General features: G+C 40.0%; 1 protein-coding gene across 1 annotated transcript; it reads right to left on the bottom strand.

Annotated features, from left to right (window-relative positions):
• Positions 1–943: 943 nt before the first annotated feature.
• On the bottom strand, positions 944–18,820 carry TNFSF11 (TNF superfamily member 11). The gene is made up of 5 exons (XM_075262839.1): positions 18,641–18,820; positions 6,566–6,706; positions 5,878–5,923; positions 5,715–5,792; positions 944–1,621 (listed from the first exon to the last, which is right to left on the bottom strand). The coding sequence occupies exons 1-5, from the start codon at positions 18,803–18,805 to the stop codon at positions 1,194–1,196; spliced, it is 858 nt and encodes a 285-aa protein (XP_075118940.1). The 5' UTR covers positions 18,806–18,820; the 3' UTR covers positions 944–1,193.
• Positions 18,821–23,081: the final 4,261 nt, after the last annotated feature.

Raw genomic sequence — 23,081 nt, 5'->3', positions numbered from 1 at the left:
TCTAGAAATCTTTATTAAAGAATTCATAGTTAAAATTGCATAGCATTAAATGTATTAGCTACATAAGTGATTTTATTATATATTTAGTATAGGATGCAAGGGTGTACGTACCATAGAGGGAGTCAAAGCAGCTGTTATGGAGCACCTATAGACAGGAGGCTCATTTCAGGTGGGAAAAAGCTGCAGAGGGATGCGGTCTCTAAGGATGTAACAATTTTAAAGAAAAAATTAACAGTACAAAAACCGTAAAAATAGGATGGGGCAAAAAAAGACTGCTGCATCTTGGTGGTTAGAAAAGTAGCAATGGAAGGCAGCACCTGAAAGGGGTACAACATATATATCCTATGACCTTCTCCTTCATTCCTCTATGTACGCCATGGATATATGTACTGTATGTAATGGAAACATATATAGTCTTACAATTTATTGTAGTTTTTATACATCTTGAATTTGCTTCAGGTAGCCTATGAATGATAGAAGTTCAGCAATATATTTACTTATTATTCTCCTAGAAAGCTGCCTCCTCATATTAGCACCAGCCTAAATGATGTTCCTTTTGGTTATAAAAAGCCAGGGTTACCTATATTGATTTGAACAGCTGTAACTTAAAAAGATGTCTAAATGACATATGTATTGTTGACTCTTTCCTGGTACCTATCATATAGGTTCAGTATGAATGAAATAACATTACATAATTTATAATAGTAGATGTTATATGATGAATTCAGTAACATAAATTCTGCCTGATAAACAATGTAGACACCTAGTAATAAAAATAAATAGCTAATAAAGATATATCTCACGCCAGCATGAAAACAATCATCTCTATATATCAATGTTCAAAGATTGGCCCTAAAGCCAAGGCTCCACATTGCGGAAACACAGCTTTTTTTGTTGTAGATTTTGTTGAGCTTTTTTGAGCCAAAGCCAAGAATGGCTACAAAAGAAATGGGGACTATATAGGAAGCTCTTATACTTCTTTGTTTTGCTCAATCCAATCCTGGCTTTGGCTCAAAAAGATGCAGCAAAATCTGCAACAAACAAAGCTGCGTTTCCACAACGTGGGGCTTAAGCCTAAAAATGACAATACAAACAAGTGCTTGGGATACTCTCCTAGGTGATATATAAATAAGGCACAGGGCGGATATACACTTAAGTAATAACCACAATCCATTCAAATATCAAAAAAAAAATTACAGGTGAATATCAAGGACCTTGAAGGCTCCAAAATAAGATGCTTCCTGAGCGGGGTCCAATAGTGCTGCATGTGTAGCCTTAATAAATATTTCCTCTCCAGCAAGTAATTTGAAGATACCTCCTTGGTAGACGGAGTAGAAGGTGAAGAGGGTACTGTTAGACCACACGGCAGTGCTTCCACCCTTCATTAAGTTCTCAGGAGGTCGTCCGCTCTTATTTGATTTACAGACATAAAGCATGAGCTGCAGAGTTTCTTGGGTGATCTTCGGCGCTGCTTTATGATGTCTAAAGCAAACATTTGCGTAGACAAAATAATATCCATCTTGTAGGACTTTTAATGTTCCATTGTTGTAGCTCATATTTTGTATATTTGCCCAACCTTGTTTATGGTTCCATGACCTCAAGTGCACTATGGCACTGTCTCCTTAAAAACAAACACATAAATGTCAGTGTGTCTTACCAGCGGTCTCCGACCATTCCAACACTAACCAGCACTTATAAGAGTTATAATATGTCTGGGAGATGCTAATAAAAAATAGGACTGGATTTAAATACTGGACATGAAATTCTCTATTGAAAGATCATATTTCTTAATAGCATATTTCTAGTCTTGCAGTTCTAACGCCCATGTTGCTCACTTGTTTGACAGCGTTGTTTAGAACTGATAACAATGGGATGCTGGTGTAAGCAGAAAACAAGACAGGAGCCAGGCAAGATTGTCAAGGGACTGATAAAGTCACCACATTAACAGTTATCATACACATGTTAATTTCCATATTTATGTAATTTATCTATAATGGATGAATAAACTATGGTCTTAAATGCATTCTATGGTCTGGGAACTGTATAGCATATATTTTTGATGGCTATGTATAGTGAATTTGGTTTGAGACCATGCTTATACTTCAAGGCGTCCTAGGTGTCAACAGCTTAACCCTATTATATTGTGCATGTAGAAATTTATACAAAAAGTGCATAGGGTATGTGTATAATGATGAACACTATTAAGTCAGTTCGCTGTGCTGTGTCTATTCTTTTCACAGTAGCATAGATGACTATGATGCTTAGAGCCTGGGTCCCAGTTCAGTGTTTGGTCTGGAAATTATGGTCGACATCCGGTCGGTAAGTCAAAGACCAAATATAACCGTGTAAAGCGAACCTAATATTGAATCCTATTAAACCCAACCAGGAGGGGAACCAGAGCCTCACAGATATTGCAAGTGAAATACAGTAGATTTTCAAGACTTGCTCAGTAACATCAGACAGTGTGTCAGACTTTACAGACTTAAGCCTAGGCCCCACGTTGCGAACACACAACATCTTCGTCATGTCAGAACCGCAGTGGCACAAAATGCTGAGTTTTACATTACTTTCAAAATGGATGGGATACTAGCTAATTCCATCCACACATAGAAGAAAAAAAGTCTGCAACGGAAAAGCTGCAATTTAAAAAACGCTCATGTTTTTGAAAATCGCAGCATTTCAATGATACCTATGGAAACACTGGCGTTTTCCATTTAGGTATAATAGGGGTAGAAAGTCTGCAGAAGAAACTATGGACTTTCTGTGAAAATGCAGCAGGAAAAAAACTGCAGTATTTTTCATATCATATTTGGGGCCTTACCCTAAAGCTGGCCATACACATAAAGGCTTTGAAAAAAATATAGAGAACTGATCGCAGCAGCCTTGGCCAGATTATTTGTCTGCCAAAGAAATACCCATTGTACCTCTCAGACAAAAATAAGTGTTTGGCATAACTGGCCATATCAAATATATTTTTCCCCAAACAGGTAGGGAAGTTTATTTGTTAATGTTGACAGTGGACAACATGTTTATGGACAGACGGACCAATACAAGTAAATGGGTCCATTTTTAGCATTCATCAAAACAGATTTACACCCGCTTGACAGCTATTAATAATCAATGAGTGGTTGGATCAAAAAATAGACCAATGGAGTTCATTTTTTTAAAACTATACCTATAAATGGGTAAACTGATGCAAAACATACATAAAAACTGACAGTCTGACAGAAAATAACAGTTTTTAATGTGATTTTTTCACTGTTGTGTGCATGTATACTTAGAACGCCATCTACATGACCAAGTGTGCATTGGATGTGGGGCCGGGCAGTATAGGGTCTGCTCTATAATCATCCATGTCATTGAAATAGAATGGATCCGAAGCCCACATAGTCATCAATAACTAAATGCACACAGATGACATTACAAGGATAAATTGCTAAGTTTTTTTTCCTCTGGCAATGCATTTTAATCCAAGAAATCCCAATTAAATAAATTTGTGAACAGCCCAGGTTACATTTTAAAATGGAGTTTCCTTTTTGTGTGAACTTCCTTTAGAACTGAATGTAGAAAGAAGAAACTAGGCAGAAGTTTGAGTTTATTTTCAAATCCTGGACCACAATTCTGTAAACTGTTTCCATTACTAGTAGTTCCAATAAAAAGAAAAGAACAAAAAAAGAGAGGGCCGTGAACTCCTACATGGTGGTTAAACATGCAGATTTATGCAGAAATAACCCTCATTGATGTCATTCATAAAAGCACTGATAAAAATGCCAGTATTAAAAAACATTCAAATAAGACCAAGCTGAAAAATGCTTTTGCTCGAAGGTTACAAAAGTGGTTGACTGGTCAATATTTTTTTAGGACAGGCAGACTGGAAACCAGCAAAAAAAATTATAGATCTAAAAAGCTCCCAACAATTTTTTGGCAAGATACACAATGGTTTGGTTAATTTTAGCCAAGTTATGGTCAGTATATTACTATGTACTCTCACAGACCTTATGTCTGGGTGGTCAAATAAGACTGCTCAAGCGACAAAATGCCAGATTTTTGGAAGAACGTTTCAGAAGAAAATGAATAGAAGGTCAGTAGAAAAAAAAATGTGTGTTGGGCATTGGACTGTCAGTGATAATGATTTATCCATTGTCTATAGAATACAAAAGGCTATATGAACAAAACACTGTTTAAGTTCATCTGCCACCAAATGTTTGGCCAGCTTGTTTGTATTTGCATTACAGCGTCCATCAGACATCAGAGTACAGTGTTTTAGGTCATAGAGCAGGGTCCCAAGACGAGTACTACTTTCTTCGATGTCCATGTGCCATAATAGGAAATATGAACAGGGGTAATTCTTATGAAACAATCCCTTTAAGCGATTTTGTTCCAGGTTATAGGTGCCACTGATTTTTGCTAACAATGGGGGGATTTATTAGGGCCAGTGCTTCTGTCTTACAATATTGTGTCCTGGTGTCAGATTTTCCAGAACAATTGAGAGACTCCAGCCTCTTAAGGGCTAGTTCACACGGAGATTCTGCGTGTGCACATTCCGTAGCGGCTTTCCGCTCCGGATTAGGCCCAAATGAATTGGCCTAGTCTGGAGGGCGCTGTCGCAAGGCGGACGCTGCGGCTGAATCAGCCACTGAATCCGCCTGAAGAAAGGGCAGCTCGCTTCTTTTTTCTGCTAGCGGGAACAAACCACTGACGGAAAAAAGAATGCTAGTGGTCTACATAGATCTGTATTGTGAGGGGGCGGATTTTGAGGAGGATTCTGCACCAAAAGCCGCCCCCTCTTGCCCTGGGTGAATTAGCTCTAACATTTCTGAAGCACTGCTCCAAAAATATAATCTACATCAGTCAGGGGCTATAGCAAATTTGACAGGTTGAGGTGTCCCTTGATCGCCACTTCATTCCACCCACTTTTCTCAAAAAGATGTGGCAGTCATACAAATGACAAAGTGGCACAATCTGGTGCATCTCTGGCACGAATGGCCATACACCAACAGTATGCCACTTTTGAGAGAGAAAACTAACATGACCAAATTAGTAAATGCTCTTAATTTAATAGGAAACAAATCCCATTTTCGGGTGTGTGAACTATAAGTGATACTCTCTGTACCTAGAGAAGTTGTGCTTTGGTTCAGACAGTAGGAAGCAAAAGAAAAGAAAACAAGAGGCACGAGAAAAGACAGGAAGGGATCCCTACGAACATGAAGCTATTAATTTATAGGGGCTGATCACTTTTCAAATACAGTCATGAATATTTATGAGGCTAAGCTTCTGTTCATTAATAGATGCATTGGCCACTTGTATTCAGTTTTCATTGGTCTGAACCGGTCCCAATGCCAATCAGACAGGTACTGGCCATAACATGCTGGAAGGTGCAGAGCATGTGACCATACACATCATACATGTGTTACTAAAGAGGAAGCTAAGCGATTATTACGACCACAGAACACAAGTGATCAAAGTATCTATTAAAATCTGGAAGATCATCTCATGTACATGCTGCCAACTACTTTAAGAAAAAAAAGTTTTGAGTTTCTACATGTGCCTGTTTTTTAAATAGATATTTTCTATTTTTTGCACACTCTCCTTTACGCTCATTCATTAATAGTGATCTAAATACGGGGGGTGCTTGGTGGTGAAAGTCTGGAACATACAGCTTGCAGCTATTATATATTTTGCACAACCATCCACTATGTTAAATTGCAACTTACCTGGAGTACTGTTACCTAATGTAAGATGTGCAGCGGGCCATGTCTGGCTTCGGGACAAAACTGGATCCTGCATTATATCTAAAAATAAAATATAAAGTAAAAGTGTAAGGAATGTCAAACGTTCACTTTAGATGTAGAATGATAAATCTGGGTAAGCACTTACCATTCCCTATATGAAACTGCGTTTGTGACACAAGTCCCTTTACGGCCTGAAAAGTTACAAACACAACGTGTTACAATAATAAAAAAACAACGCTTCAAATAAAGTGAACCTACCTATGTTCATTCTAGTGTGGCTATCCATTGCTGTGGTTCATCAGAGGACCAGAACAATGGACAAACAGACCGCTAAAATAGCAGTCACATAAGGAGCCTGATGGATTCCATTTACTATAATGGTGCCTTAAAAACCCATTTAACATTCTCTGGAAGCAGCTCAGTATCTGCAGCCAAGTGCAGTACTATTTCAATTAACAATGGGAAAGATATATTATTCTCTTACGCCATTATTTTGGTGATAAAAAGATGTGCACCTTAGGTTTAGGACTTTTAAGTGCCAGTTGTGATAAAAATGGTTGTACTTAGTGTTTTTACACCACTTTTTGCAAAAGGGGGTGTATAAGGGCAGGACATTGTCCCCCATCACAGGAGGCATGCACCACCTCATAAATCAGGCACATCTTTCACCGGTGTAATATTTCCAGCAAATTAGTTTTACAAAAAAAAAATAAAGTCAGTGACATGTCACTGTGATAGACAGAAAATGAATATAGGAAACAAGCAATTGAAAAGTCTTCTGCACGGGAAGTGGAATCTTAAAGAGTAATGAAATGGCTATTCAGTACAGATACCTTTTCTACTGCTCCCTTAAACGCCAGCTGTATTCTTTCACATTCATGTTCTTCCTCTCCAACAAATGTATCCATAGGGAGTGGAGCGTCTCTCATCTTCAGAATAGTCCTCCAACACTGAAGCTCTTTATTAGGCTCTACCTAGGAAAGTAGAACAAATACCTTGACTTAAATATACTACATTCCGGATGACATTTTACAAATAATCTCACTGACTGTTATCTCGAAAATATTGTTAATGGAAAAAATATAAATAGATGAAACAAGCTTGGTTGGACCATTACAATGTCTTATTCAGTTTAAGCCTGGACATATTTGCAAATACTGTATATATGATGTTCATAGCATAGATCACTTGAGGTTGAGTTCTCACATACCAGAAACCCTCAGTAAAGCCTCCCTTATAATTACCAGGGCTTGCCCATACCACAGTTCAATGATCTGATATGACCCCGATATGAATTCTTGTGGCTTTATAATACTAAATATCACTAGTGCCCAATGAACAGTACAAGGACCAAATCGGCCTTTTCTGTTTATTGAAGTTAAAGTAAAGCCAGTCTAAAGTTATTTTCCAAGTCTCTAATACTAATGACCCATGGTTAGGATAGGCAGGGATACAACATCAAGAATGTCCACAATTGGTTGTTTGAAGAGGTCGCAGCCTTCAGAAGACCTGCTCGGTTGGAACGAAGCTGCAAAAAGAGCACATGACGTATGAATGTGACATCACAGGCCTGTGAAAGAGGCGCTCACTCAAACACAACAGCTCCTCCAGACAGCTGATCAGCTGGACCCACCAATAATATCAATATTAGTCCAAGAAAATGTTAAAATAACAAAAAAAATTATAAAAATAATATTTGCTTCATAAGTGATGTATATGTATATGGTGCTGCACGCTTGGTTCAGTAGAACCCCTGGGATAATGGATGTCACATCTATAGATAAGTAAACTCAGATACAATACATCATTCTGAAGTCGGACACTCACTAACACTTAGCTCTACTTTTACTGGTAGGATATTCACTAGGTAGCACATGAAATATACTAGTAACTGAATAATAGTGATAATTATAGTAATTAATAACAGAATGTTATCTCTTCAGCTTAGTGTTATTCATATGTTTTGGCAGTGGAACATCTATTACCTCTGGACAATGTATAAATCACCTTAATGGGAATCATCCTGTTTGGTATCCACTAGTAATTCAGCATATACATACAGTAGAGGGGGGGGGGGTGACAACTTTATGTATATACCATACTGCTTTCCATTCCAAGTCAAACAGAAAATACTATAGTACATTTAACTGGAATTAGTTTACCTAAGACCTGGTTCACATCTGCGCTCAGGCCATTCTGTTCCCCCTATCTGCATGAAATATGCGGAGAGAAAAGTCCTGCAAGCAACATTTTTCGAGCCGAAATCGAGCTGAAACCACACGGGCCCCATTATAGTCTATGGGGTCGGCGGGTTTTCTTAGGTAACCACTATTTTATGCAGATAGGTTTCCATTCGAGGGTTCCAAAGCCGACTCCCCAAACGGAAACCCGAGTGCAGATGTGAACCGGGCCTAAGCTGAAAATGATATCTATTGTATGAGCCATTGGTTGGGTTGGGCCAATCCAAATATGCCAGAACTGATATTTTTTAGGTGTTTGATGGATATTGTCAGATACACATGCAATGCCCGCATAATCCCTGGATTAGCACCTTAATATGCACATGTAAATCATCTTGGTTTACTAAAAGAAAGGCCAAGTAGTTTATATATATAATTATAGGCAAAGGAAACATAATTTTAAGGGCACTTATAAGGCAAAGCTTTCTCTACCACTTCCTCTTCTTGAACTTAAAAGGAAACCAGCCAAAAGATGCAAAGCTCACAACCCACCATGGGAACCAGGTTTTGCCCGTGAGAGCTTCCACACAGCATAATATCCTGTCAGATCCGATCACAGCTTCTCTTTCAGTTGTACGTATAAACACAACCACTACCGGTGTGGGAAGGCAGCCGCCTGTTAGAAGCGCTCTTGCCATACTAGTTCCACGTTTTTTTGCTTTTTTAAAAAAATATGTAAAATTGATATTATATAGAATTTATACCATTGAAAACTGAAGACCTACTTTATACTGAGACACGGTACAGATATATGAATCAAGAAAGGTAAACTATGGTTCACAAATGGGTTATTACATTTTTTCTCAATGAGCTATACATAAACTGAATTGCTATTTTATTAGAGATACCTGCCCTTTTACAACTGAATCTTCCCTGTATAGAAATTAATGCACATGGCCCAAAAAGTACAAAATTAAGTGAGCTTTACCTTGGATTAGTTTCAGTGTGAATCTCCATTACTACAAGAAAACCGAGTAATCTGAGAGACTTCATATACGGCGTGTGTGGTAGTGCAGTACTGGTAGAGGAAGGTTTTCTTGGCCCACCATAGGTCTGAAGATAGTTGTGTATAACACGAGTAATTGATGTGGTTCTGAAGGCCAAACAAGATCCAAAATACTACTAGATGAGTGTCTCTAATAAAGTGCTCATACAGTGTATAGATTGTGTATTTCCTTTAGGAGATAACTTCTGTTTATAATAGTAAGCTTTGATAGATCTGTTGACTTATAATAGGGTCAGTTGAGTTCCACTGGGGTGTATGTCATTTTAAAGGGAATCTTCAGTAGTGGCTCCTATCAGAAACTATACCAAGAGACAGAGCCAATGTTGTATCATCAAAATAATGTCTTTAATAAATTACATCAGTCAGGCATTCAACTGGTTACTGAAACCACCAGCAATAACCTATTAGAGCTGAGAAAAGTTGTGGTTAGTCAAGCATTAATGATGCATATTTAGCCATCTATATAATAGGTGGATTGGGTGGTTCCACCAGAGGTCAAGCTGTGATTTTCATATATGACATTAATATGCCCCATTTTGAGGTGTCCATGTCCACAGCCACCAAGAGTTTCACCTACTGTCCTGTCTCCTTTCCCAGCCACTTCCTGGTTTCATTGAAAAGTTGGTGAGTGGACTTCAGTGGAGTTCAGTGAATTTCCTCATTGGGAGTAATGTAAATGATACAACTACTAGTGAAAACAATCCTTACAATGGGTAATAAATATTGGTTTGTTGCAGTCTGAAACACAGTATACTCAACGATCAGTTATTTTCAGCACATGCTACAGTACATTATGCAGCTTCCATGCTGCAATACTGAGTCTTGAAGACGCCCTTTAAGTCTAAAGCCCCACGCTGCATTTTTTTGAATGGATTTAATAGAATAGAGAAATATAATTTCTTACTATATATTTCCTATTTAAGCCAATCTTGATTTTGGCTCAAAACACGCAGAAAAATCTGAAACATAAAAAAAATCCTGCTTTTCTGCAATGTGAGGTCTTGGCCTAAAGCTAGGTTCACACTTGCACTGGGCTCTCAGTTGTTTGGGTCCACGAGGGAACAGTTACTCGAGGACACCTGCGGACCCCATGGACTATAATTTTGGTCTGACAGGTGTGCGTTGGGTTTCTGCCATCCTCCTTACAGGCCTTTTCTCTCTGATTTTCGGTGGAATCTGGAGTTGTCTTCTACGGGACTCCAACATAGATGTGAACCTAACCTAAGGCAGAGTGAATCTGGTACAATTGCTCACATCCTACATGACCAATATTTCAATATTTTTGAAATGCTGGTTTAAAAGAAAGTTTCCTGAAGAGCTATTTGTTTTTTTCTTAGTAGAATAGCTGTATTCTGACTATATTTTGAGAAAATCTGAATAATTGGAAAATAAAATAACTGGAAGAGTATGCTTGGAAGAACTATGAGTGAAAGAAGAAAATATTGACCAGTAATTTAGGTGTATACCGTCAGTGGTGATCACAAACAGAAGAGGGCCCATGTGCAAGAACAGTTCCAATATCTCAGCATTTACATCTCTAACAATCCACCATCAGTCGCCATGAACATTAGCTTAGGCATTTATCTGCAATCTAACAGAAAGTACAAAGCTGTTGTTAGGCTGGTTGCAGCCGACCAAGTGATTCCGGCTACCATGAATTAAAGGCACGAACGGTGCAAGGGGGACACGCGAATGTCACCTGTGTGCCACTAGTGGACCGGCCATGCTTCCGCAGCCCCTTTTATTAAATGAATTGGAGCCATGGAAGGGCAGCAAAATAGGACAGGAATAGAACCTTTTCTATATTTTGCGGCCCAGACTGTCAACCCGCACACGTGACCATGTAATTACGCGATCATGTGTACGGGCTCATAGAAATAAATGGATCAGTGTGCTATCGGGAAAAACACGAGGCCTTAAGGTGTTTGGGCTTCTGACATACTGGGCCCCTCTGTAGCTACACAGGTTTCACCAATGCTATTTTTGGATGTGTATCACATAAATTAAGATATCACTGAGCAGTATGACGCTAGGTTCACACTAACGTTGTGGTCTCTGGAGCAATTACACACAGATACCGACAAATGCCATTGACTATAATGGGGTCCATTGGGTGTCCGCCATTTTCAAATTGAAAGCAGCGGCTAAAAAAAGTCTAACATGCAGGACTTTTCTCTCCACCGATTTTCGATGGTTTCTGTGACAGACTCTCCAGTGTAGAGTCTGGCGCGGATCTGAATTCTGAGTGAGTTATAAACACCAGACAAGGAATTCTAGTAAGATGCTAAACATATAATTGATATATATAATAAATAATAATAACCATAATAAAATGTAAATAAATACCAACTAGTGGACTGTTCCAGAATTGCAACGATACATAAATTGAGATCTAAGGGTGAATTCACACTGAGTAAACGCTAGCTTATTCTGAACGTAAAACACGTTCAGAATAAGCGGCGTCTAAAGCAGCTCCATTCATTTCTATGGGAGCGGGGATACGAGCGCTCCCCATAGAAATGAATGGGCTGCTTCTTTCACTCCGTGCAGTCCCATTGAAGTGAATGGGGAGTGCCGGCGTGTACGCTCCGGCATGAGCAGAGCTTGCCGTATACGCCGGCACTCCCCATTCACTTCAATGGGACTGCACGGAGTGAAAGAAGCAGCCCATTCATTTCTATGGGGAGCGCTCGTATCCCCGCTCCCATAGAAATGAATGGAGCTGCTTTAGACGCCGCTTATTCTGAACGTGTTTTACGTTCAGAATAAGCTAGCGTTTACTCAGTGTGAATGCACCCTTAGAGTGATTTATGGAACAAGCACACTAGGAGAGATTTCCACAAGATAAATGTAGCTGCAAGGCTGGAATAATAATCTTAAAAGCCTGAGATTAACATTCTGTCTCTTTTCCACACATCCTGTGACTGATTTTTGTGGTTATAACATAAGCATGTAGAGTAGAGCTTGCAAAGCCTTATAAACTTTCACTCATCTTTCATTTCTTTGTGGTTGTCCAACACATTTTTCTTGCAACAACTCAATAATTTTAAAGAGGAACTAAGCCTACTGTCCATTGTTCTCCAGTTATAGCACACTTGGAAGTAAACAAAAAAAAAAAAATAAGGAAAATATTCATCTAAGGTGCCCATACACATTAGACAAAAATGAAAAAAATGGATAATTTCACGCATGACAAACTTTGGGTTAAATTTAACAAAATTTGCTTTAGTCAACTGATGAAACATCATTGTTTGAAAAGAAGTTGGAATGTGAAATTTCTATTCAGTAGTCCAGATGAAAGAACTTTTGTCCACAAACAATTTTTCCGTTAATGGTTTAATGAATGTCCCTTGAAAGATCACTGGTGTCATTATACCTGTATGGTCAATTTTAACAAATATAATGGGCCATATTGACAAAAAAAAAAAAAATCTTATGTCAATGTCTACAAATGACTGTTCTGCACATTGTGGTTTGTTTTACCATCAACAGCTGTAATGCATATTGCCACCTTTAGATGTAGTTTAAGGGGTTTTTCAGTGAATAAAAAAAACTCAGTGGACAGGACAAGCCTATTTACTAATACTGTATATATGCAGGTCTCCCGTTCTTAGTTTGCAGACTCCAGTCGGGTACCACTAATCTGTGAGTTCGGTCCCTTGTCCCATAACTCTAGTTCTCTGTTACATCACCAACACTGCTCTATATCTGCTGCTTGTGGATAGAATAGAGTGGGTTCAGCCATGTGACTGAGGGTGACAGTGCCAGCAGGTGAGATTGAGGAATGACACACCTGGCCCCCTTGCTGCACTCTGCAAACCAATGATTGGGGTGATGTGGAACCTGTGTATATATTAAGTAGGCTTACTCACTGCTGTTCCAGAATTGCGACGTCACATAAATTGAGGTCTAACCCTAACCCCTTTTATGTAGTTAGGAGTAAGCAGGTAATACCTAACTTTGTATCACTATTCTCTGACCCATCCATGCCACAAAGGTATAGCCTAAAGCTCTTGGATTTGGGCCAAACCTATACCTAGCTCCACTACCTAACTGGAGGTGACATATTATTCTGTTGCAGATGTTTATATCACCCTATACAAGTCTAATATAGATCATTTGAGTAGTGTGGTAGATCACAGGGAAGTGTGATCAGAGTTCATAACACTTCATAATCATAAGATCCTATGTGTTGGTTCTAGAGGGCTTTTATTCCATAGTCTAGCTAACGTGACCATTATTGGGTCAAAGGGTTCAACCAGCATTCTTACAGAAGACAAATGACCATGATGCAGCTTTGTAATGTTAATTGGTGAATATTTTAGATTCCAAGTTTTGCAGACAAGGGTACCATGTTTTGGTTATTAAAAGACCATAAAAGGGGTTTTCTGTACATCGTATAGGTCATCCATCTTAAATCGGTGGGGACCCAACACACACTTTTCCCACTGATCAGCTACTGGCACCACAACTACACAATGTACAGAGATGGAAAATGATGGCTCTGTTCACTGTATAACGACTGTGCTGTTTACTGAAAATCAGCAACCGTTTACTTAAAAAAGAGTTGAGCTAGAATAACCATCACAGTCAATATACAACTGGACTCCCAATGATACTATGAATGGACATCCTAATAACTCTGTATACTCAGCTATTTCAATATTTCCTCTCCATTACAGCAAGTGTGTACAGTCACAGCAAATTCATCTGTGGTGAGATCTAAAGAGTAAGTAGTGAGACTTTCAGAAAACCCTCAAAATATACAATCAATAAAGGTCTAAGAGGGGGAAACCCCTTTAAGCCATTCACACTAAAATTAACTTAGAGAAGTAGTTACTGATGCAATTTTGTTGTGTCATGTTGAAGTAAAACTACTGTGTAGGAGCCAAGTCCATTGAAACCATATAAACACTTAATACAATCTTGAACATGATACTGAGATTGCTTGGCTTGGAAAACAATTTCCACATCCCATCTCTAGCAGAATAACATTTGACTTACCTCCACTGTGCCACTGCAGAGTGACAGATAACATAAGATACAGGTACAACAGTTGGTTTACTTACGTAGTTTATGTCTTATGTGACCCGATAATAAGAAAATACAGCACTCTTAAAGGGGTTGTCCACTTTCAGACCAATCTTGCAAGACAAAAGTTATGGTTTGTATAATAAAAAGTTGTACACTTTTCCAATATACTTTCTGTATCAATTCCTCACGGTTCTCTAGATTTCGGCTTGCTGTCATTCATTCTGTTACTTCTAGTGGATAAAACTCTGACCATGGTCATGTGATTTACGCTCCATGGTCATGTGATGAGTTCACAGGTGCACAGCTCGTTATGGTCACAGCACAGTAATCAGACATCTGCCTGGTAATCAGCTGTGCACCTGTGTACTCATCACATGACCAAGGACCGTAAATCACATGACCATGGTCAGAGTTTTATGCGCTAGAAGTAACAGAATGAATGACAGCAAGCTGAGATCTAGAAAACTGTGAGGAATTGATACAGAAAGTATATTGGAAAATTGTATATCCTTTTATTGTACAAACAATAACGTTTGTTTCTCAATATTGGTCTGAAAGTGGCCAACTCCTTTAAGCATCAAACAAGCTCCAAGTTGTGTGGGGCTACATTATGGCACACAGATGTCTATGGAGCAATGTTGTGTATGTGTAAGCCTCTTATTTTATCGGTTAACATACAGAGTTGCTACAGAAATGTGGGGATTCTGTGTATGGCCCTTTGGACTCTGTATAGCACGAGATCTTACTAGAAAATTGGCCAATCTGCAAGGGACTTGCACAAAGAAACTGACACAGTACAGATCAGTACAGAAGGCTGGATACACATTAGCATTTGTCTCTCCGCATGAAATCAGTTTTAGGAACAGTCTAAGACCAGGGTGTATACCCAACCACACATTACAGAAAAATATGCGCAGCGGAAATGCTGTGACTTCCATAACCGTTGCATTGTTGGAAATCGTGGCTTGTCAATTATACCTAGGAAAATGCAGGCGGTTATCCTATAGGTATAATTGGAGCAGAAATTCTTCAGGAAAATTCTGCAGACTTTCTGTGATAACCACTGCTGCGCTTTTTCGTTGCAACCTGTTACATGGGGCTTTAGCCTAAAAATCTTCAAAAATTGATTTCGAACAGTTCGTTCTGCAACCCATTGATTTCAATGGGTTTTAAAAACCATCCATCGTGTATCCGCTCTTTTGGACAGAGACAAAAGTCAGATTTGTAGTACTTCTGTTGCAGTTCCGTTTTCATTCTTCTCTTTGCATACTAAGAATGAAGTAGAAGGGAAAAAAAAGGATTTTTCAAAAATGGACAAAAAAGGGTTTTTAGATGGACACCCATGGACTACTCTGTCAAAAAAGATGCACTATGATAGGCACTGTATAATCATTTGCATCCATTTTTTGATCAATCTGTTGTTTTTTTTTATACAGATTGGCAGCAGACCAATACCAGGCACAAGTGTGAACCTAGCCTTAGGCTCTACAGAAATGTGGAGACTCTGTATATGGCCCTTTGTAAAAACTGACCACTCTGCAAGGTTCTTGCCCAGAGAAACCGAGTACAGAACTTTGAGCTCCTTCACACCGCCATGTTCAGTGTACGGGTTAGTGAAAACAGCATGGATGACACACAGATCCATCTGTCATCCATGCTTTTTACTAACCCACACATTGAAGTGAAAGGTATAGGCATATGATGTGGATCTTCACAAGCACCCATACACACAGCCGCAATAACTATGGCTATCTGTATGGCCCATAGAAATGCATGAATCCATACTTTGATGCACAATTGTGGATCTGCAATTGAAGATCAAATGTAGGGCTATGTGAAGGAGGCCTTAGACTCTACAGAAATGTAAGCATATAACAGTATTACCACCCATATAGCATGTATAACATACTAAAGGGAACCTGTCACGTGGTTTTTCCTATATAAACTCATACAGGATAAAGTAATTCCCTTTTCATTGATGCGTTCTGTAATCTTTCTGCTGCAGCAAAATGAAGTTATAATAATTTGGAAGCATAGAAAGTCATATGGAAGTTACCCAAAGTAGTACCAGTGGGCGGGAGCAGCTTCATACTACTAAGGATAAGTTCACACTGGGTTTTTTGGACCGGAACCTGAGGTGTAGGCTGTCTCAGGTTCCAGTCCAAAATACGGGTAGCTGAAAGAATGAGCATCTTGCTTCTTTTTCGGCTCCCGGAAAAAAAAAGAACGTGTGAACTTACTCTTAGAGTCCATTCACACTGAGGAAAATGGTGAGGAATTTGGTGTGGAATTTCAGCACTGAAAAAAATGGGTCCATGTGCTTTCTGCGCGAGTCATGCAGAGAGAAAAGTACTTCATGATCTACTCTCCTGTCCGCTTTATTTTGTGTGGACACTGCGCAGAAAGCACACGGACCCCATTATAGTCTATGGAGTCCGTGTGCTTTCACTGTACACCGCTTGCCAATGCGCTCGGTAGTCTGTTTGGGGGGTCCCCATGCGGACTCCCCGAATAGATTACCAAACGCAGATGTGAACCAGGCCTAAGTCTCAGCTAAGCTTGATCGTGTGAGTATAACCTTACTGTCCCAATCATTAGTAGCACAGATATATTGGTTCTCTAATAAATTAGGTATGCATTGTTTTAGGAAACATTCATGTGAATATCACTTAGGGTCTGTTCACATCTGTGTTGTTTGATCCATTCTTCTGGTCTGTTATAGGAATAGATAAACGGGTTAAACAAAAGACGAATCTGTGAAATGACACACAATAACGGATCCGTTGATTATAAAGGGATCCCTCGGGATTGTTTTCCCTGACACTTCGCGAGACAAAAAAGTTGCGCTGCGATTTTAGGGGACTCTATGCCGGAGGCTGCAGTCACACTAGTGCTCTAGGTGTAAGGCTGCGGTCACACTAGCATTGCCATTTTCAGGCAGAAACCCGGCAGACACAATTACATGGGGTCCTCGGGTTCGCACAGGTAACCACTTAATAAGCAGATCCTGAAGAACGTAAACCTGAACGCTAGTGTGATCCTAGCATTATAAATGAGATGTTGTTTATGCTGCTATATCTGTAGACAAAAGAGACAAGTTCTGCAACTGATTAAAATGCTGCCACATATCTTACCACAGAAGACAACAAAAACCAGTGAAAACTAAATTCAACCAATTGCAGAAGTTCAGGTTAACTCTGCTACATATGAAATTATTCTGGATCATCTTATCTTACTACAATTCAACGTGCCATTCCTTTGCTATTCCTCCTGGAAATACATAAATAAGTTTACAGCTGAATATTTACAAGTTGAGTGTCCCTGCACTCCTGTATAGTCTGCCACTGCCCAATATATCTGACTGGGTAGGGACATGCCCTTTTGACAAAGGGAAAAGTAACAACCATTTGTCAATTTTTCATATATTTCCAGTATGAATAACAGAGGAACATCATAAAACAGTACAGTTGAAAAAAAAAGATGCGCCAGAATTGTTACATTAAGGTAATACCAGTAATTTTTTAAAATAGAGGTGACAGGTCCTCTTTATATTGGTAGAGATGTAAAGAAAGGATACTTCACAGACTGCGCTGTATACACTAAATTAGGCACAATTACATATCAAAAGGAAGGAAACATATATATATCTTCTTTCCAAAGAAAGTTGTTCTTCTAAAAATAAAGCACTCTAGATTTCTAAGAAAGCAGAAGGCGCTACTCTGTGAAACGTACATACATCACATATATACTGTATATCGAAGAATGAATACCACAATACATAGAGCTAGGACTCTGGCTGAGGTGCATGCTAGATTGGATGGAGAACTATAGAGTTTCTAGGGCAGCGGTAGGCAAACTTCGGCACTCCAGCTGTTGTCAAACTACAACTCCCAGCATGCATACTTGCTCTGCTGTTCTTGGAACTCCCACACCAGATAGCATGCTGAAGGTTGCTGACCCCTGTTCTAGGGCTTCCTCCAGCACCATGAATGATCAGTCTGGTCGATGATCAATCATAATAGTCACATAGTTATCAATATTATATTAGAAAAAAAAAGGTACGGTCCATTACACTCAACCTCCAAGCATTATGACTATAATAGGGGCTCGCTGAGCTTCCAGGAAGAATCTTTGCATTGTACAGGATAAAATCAGTTTTGGAAGGAATCTGCAACCACAGGTGTGAACAAAGTCTAAAACATATTGTTGTTCTGATCAATGGAACAAAATTCTATCAACCAAATTCAATCCCTTAGTATCACAGACATTATAGCTCAGCATAGATTGGTACTTGTAGTGACAGCTTTATAGATTTAAGTATTATTATGACTATCTGTCATTGTCATCTAGCCTGGTGATTAGATTTGGTATTAATAGGTTACCAAATACTATTCTTGGTAACCCCAGCTACAGGGTGTAGGTTTCCATGTAGAGGTGACAGGCATATTGACTTCTAAACAGATAGCTATAATCAGACATAACAGATAGATATAATCGATATAGATATGATATAAAGCATATAGATCCACATACATAATACCTGATTGCCTGGCATTCTAGGATAAAGTTTTCCAAAGTTCTCTCTAGTCACAACAGATCCTGCAGCAAGAACTTTAGCTATATATTACCTGTGCCTTAACGTAGAAGAACAAGCCCAACGTGCAGCCAACCTGTAGCAGTCCCAGGACAAGGAGAGCAATGAAGACAGATCTGGGGAAGGAGTGTGCTCTGTCACGGATCTCCGGAGGACCCCCGAGGTCCACTGTCCCCCGCAGATACCCGCCGGGGTTCATCCCCGCAGCAGCACCACACACTGCCCTGTACTGAGCTGTCTGCGGACTGGCAGAGACTTGCTCGGCTCCAGCTGTGATAAGGGTACCTGCAGGGGAGGAGCCGGCCAGGAAGCAGCAGGGGAGGAGGGGTGGCTCTGACCATAGACTCCTCCTCCCTTGTACTCAGTGGCGAGGTGACTGTCCGGTCACTGCTGGCTGTCTAGAGTGTATAAAAAGACATTTATTTCATGAGAGTTTCCCTATAAACTACTAATTCTTTGAAAAAACAGGGATGAAGTGAGTATCCAAAAATATAGGGTAACAAGTTAAAACTCAAAAGCTTTTATTAATAACCTGCTAAAATATTTAATATAAGATTACTCCCCCACAAGTGAACCACCATCTCCTATCAAAATGTGGATAGCTAGAGTACAGTTAGTCACATAGGTCTGAGCACCATAGCCAAAACAGACAGGTATTCAAGCTACTAGGATGTCAAGAGGAAATAAATAAACATGGATTCCCCCCCCCCCCCCCTCCTTTCCTCTAATCCCTTCAGCACCCCATATCAGATCTAGTGTGTGTGTTGCTTTTGGGAGATACACAGGACGCTCTTCTATTCTATTGTCCTCTCAGCTCCTGTGTCAGTATAAATAGCAACTAGACTACAATGTTTCTAACTATTTAAAACAGCATTAAAAAATAGCAGAGTGTTTCATCATGTTCCACTCGCTACACTAAGTTTACCCTTTACTGCCTGGACTCTCATAGCTCCCGGCACTGATAACTACCTAATTTAACAGCACTAATAGCTCTGGGCAATGCTAACTGTCTAGCTTTCCAGCACTCTTACCTTCACTGATAACAGCCTGACGCGCTTCCTTACTGCTCACTGCAAGTAATTCATCAGAGGCTTCTATAAGTTAGCTTGCCACTATCTAAAATAAGTGATTATTTCAACGCATGGAGAGCCTAATCACTGCCCCACTGCCCGCTCCCCCCTTGGCATTTTTTTTGCAGGGGCGAGTGAGAGCAAAGAGACTCCGCCCCCTCACCGGGGTTCCGGCCAATCAACATCCTGCCTTTCAGTCGTGCCTCCAGCACCTAGTTCTCCTTCAGTTCAAGCCAAGCATGCACACTAAGTTTAACCCTCGCATGCAGAAAAGGAGATCGGCTCATTTTATAAGCCAAACCTCCACCATGTAAACTATATCCAGGACATATATACAGGGCTAATAAGCAGCCACTTAACGGTAAGTATAGTGACGTTCCAATGCAGACAGAGTACATTAGCGGGGGCTTACCTAACCACTTACACCTTAATAACCAAGCACCCCCTACTATTCGAAGGTATTCATAAATAAATAACACTAACCGCAGGGGTACGGCAACAGAGAATTACAAAACTCACTAATAAGTATATATGGAGATATTGCTTCCATATTCCAAGTCCGACTACATAAGGGGCTAGATGGTATATAATCTCTTCCATATTACAAGTATGACTACATAAGGGGCTAGATGGTATATAATCTCTTCCATATTACAAGTATGACTACATAAGGGGCTAGATGGTATATAATATATTCTATATTACATAATGCCCCCCATCACCTGCACAAAGGCAATATTACAGGACCCATCTAAACTCTTCAGACAAATAAATGGTGACCAAAAAAAAGATTGTGTATCGCCGCTTAAAAGATAGTTAATCTATGATGGTTAATAGTGGGTTAGCCTCCATGCCATCTAAAGTGATAAACATACCCATCCCATTAAAGGAAATATGCATAGCCTATGTAGTCATTAAGCCCATCTGGCTTTACTGTCTATAATAAAAAGGTCCAGCGTGCCTCCCTTTGGAGCACTTTTCGGTCAAAATCCCCACCTCTCTTTGACGACAAAACCTTCTCGATACCTTGGAAACGTAGCACATCTGACTCACCATTATGCGCCTGCCAGACGTGCCTAGAGATTGGTGTATCCTCCCTTCTAAGTAAGTCATTGACAAGGTCCAGGATCCTCCTGCGGAGTTCCCTTATGGTTTTCCCCACATATTGGACTCCGCAGGAGCAAGTCATGAGGTATACAACCCCCTTTGTCCGACAATTAATAAATGAGTTTGTTTTAAATTCTCTGTTATTCACTCCACTATAAACAGCATTGCCAGTTTGAATAAGGCCACATGCCTTACACCCTCCACATTTATAGGTGCCTTTTAAATGGTAATTAGATTTGGTATTAATTAGGTTACCAAATACTACTCTTGGTAACCCCAGCTACAGGGTGTAGGTTTCCATGACTCCTCCTCCCGTGTACTCAGTGGCGAGGTGACTTGTCCGGTCAGTGCTGACTGTCTAGAGTGCAGTTGTTCCTGGTAGATGTTATGTCACATGAAGGGGCAAAGCCGCTCCGGTAAGGGGGGGGGTCTCTTCCATCACAGTGCGATGCTCTATAAAAGAAGCGGAGCACGTGCAAATGGAGAACAGAAAGCAGTGAGGACTGTTTTGTGGGACTGCATGATAGAAGGGAGAATGATAGGATTATTTTGCATTGGACTGCATGTTGGATGAGACTGAGGGGAGGGAATGATGTATTTACATGGGACTGCATGTTGAGAGGCTGAAAAGGGAGTGATGTATTACATGGGACTGTATTTTGAGGGATTGAATTGATGTTTATGATGGTCTAGGAGTCCTTGGGGGGTTGTTGGCATCAAGGGAGACAGAGTCATTTGGGTGCTGCTGGCATCTAAGAGCGGGTGCAAGGGTCCTTGAACCTCTTCTGGCATCTAAGGGGGGTAGGGCTCCTTGGGGTGCTGCTGGCATCTGAAGAAAGGTAGGGGTCCTTGGATTGCTGCTGGCATCTGAAGGGAGCGATCCAGTGGTCCTTGGGATGCTACTGGCATCTAAAGGGGGGGTGCTTCTGACATGTAGAGGGGCAGTGAACCTTGGGGTGCTTCTAGAATTTAAAAGAATCCTATCTTTCAAACACATTTTTTTCTTAGTAAGGGTGCATTCACACTGAGTAAACGCTAGCTTATTTTGTAGAGTAAAATTACACTTGTAAATTTTGCTATCCCATTGACTTCAATGATATTTTTTTACAAGTGTAAAAATACGCCTGTAAAAAATACGCCTGTAAAAATACGCCTGTAAAATGTCATTGAAGTCAATGGGATAGCAAAATTTACAAGTGTAATTTTACTTTACAAAATAAGCTAGCGTTTACTCAGTGTGAATGCACCCTAACACGTCGGAATAGCCTTAAGAAAGGCTATTCTTCTCCTACCTTTGATTGTCTCCTCCGCGCGCCGTTCCGTAGGAATCCCTTTTTTTAACGGTATGAAAATGAGTTCTTTCGCAGCACTGGGGGCGTCCCCAATGCTGCGAGAGAACTCTCTCCAGCGCCGCCTCCATCTTCGTCAGCAACGTCCTCTTTATCCTCTTCTTCCAGTGCAGGTTTCAGACTTCTAGGCCTCGGGCAGAGCAGACTGCGCATGCCCAAAGGCCACAAGAGAATGGCCGCTTACAATACTGTGTAAGCAGACATTTTCTTTTGCTCAGGATTGGTGCAGGCTAGAGAGAAAATTCTACTTTTGCTGAAATCATTATTTACTATAACAGATGCTAAGAATGTGATTTGGTGGAGATGGTGGAAGGTCTTCTTTAAATTCCTATTCTGTGTTTTTTTTTTTTATTAGGTGTGAAGGAGCTTTTTCAACCAAGGCTCACACCTAAATATATGACAGGCACTTCACCGCTTTTGTCACTGCCTCCACAGCTGTCAATGGGAAGTTTTTCTTTTATCAGATTTCAGTAGCAAACATAAAGTGTTGAAGTTTAGTAAGAGAAAAACCTCCTGTAGAGAATAATGGAGGCAGTTGCTGTATCACTAGTAGAGTGTCTCACGCCTAATAAAATAAATACATAGAATAAAACTTTTAATAGATCAGGGAATAGCCCGACAACCTCCACATTAGTATTCTCTGCACTGAGGTGACTCAATGTTACATAGTTACATAGTTGATGAGGTTGAATAAAGACATTAATCCATCAAGTCCGACCTATAACCCTACAATCCCTACAGTGTTGATCCAGGGGAAGGCAAAAAACCCCATGAGGCTCGTGCCAATTGCCCTATTTCAGGGGAAAAAATTCCTTCCCGACTCCAAATCTGGCAGTCAGTATAAAACCCTGGATCAACGTGTCCTTAAAATCTAGAGCCCATAACCTGTTATATTTTTCTCTTCAAGAAAGGCATCCAGGCCCTCTTTGAACTTGTTCAGTGAATCCGC

This window comes from Leptodactylus fuscus, chromosome 2 (assembly GCF_031893055.1).
Source record: "Leptodactylus fuscus isolate aLepFus1 chromosome 2, aLepFus1.hap2, whole genome shotgun sequence".
Lineage (NCBI taxonomy): Eukaryota > Metazoa > Chordata > Amphibia > Anura > Leptodactylidae > Leptodactylus > Leptodactylus fuscus.
This window is presented reverse-complemented; position numbering and strand designations above follow the sequence as displayed.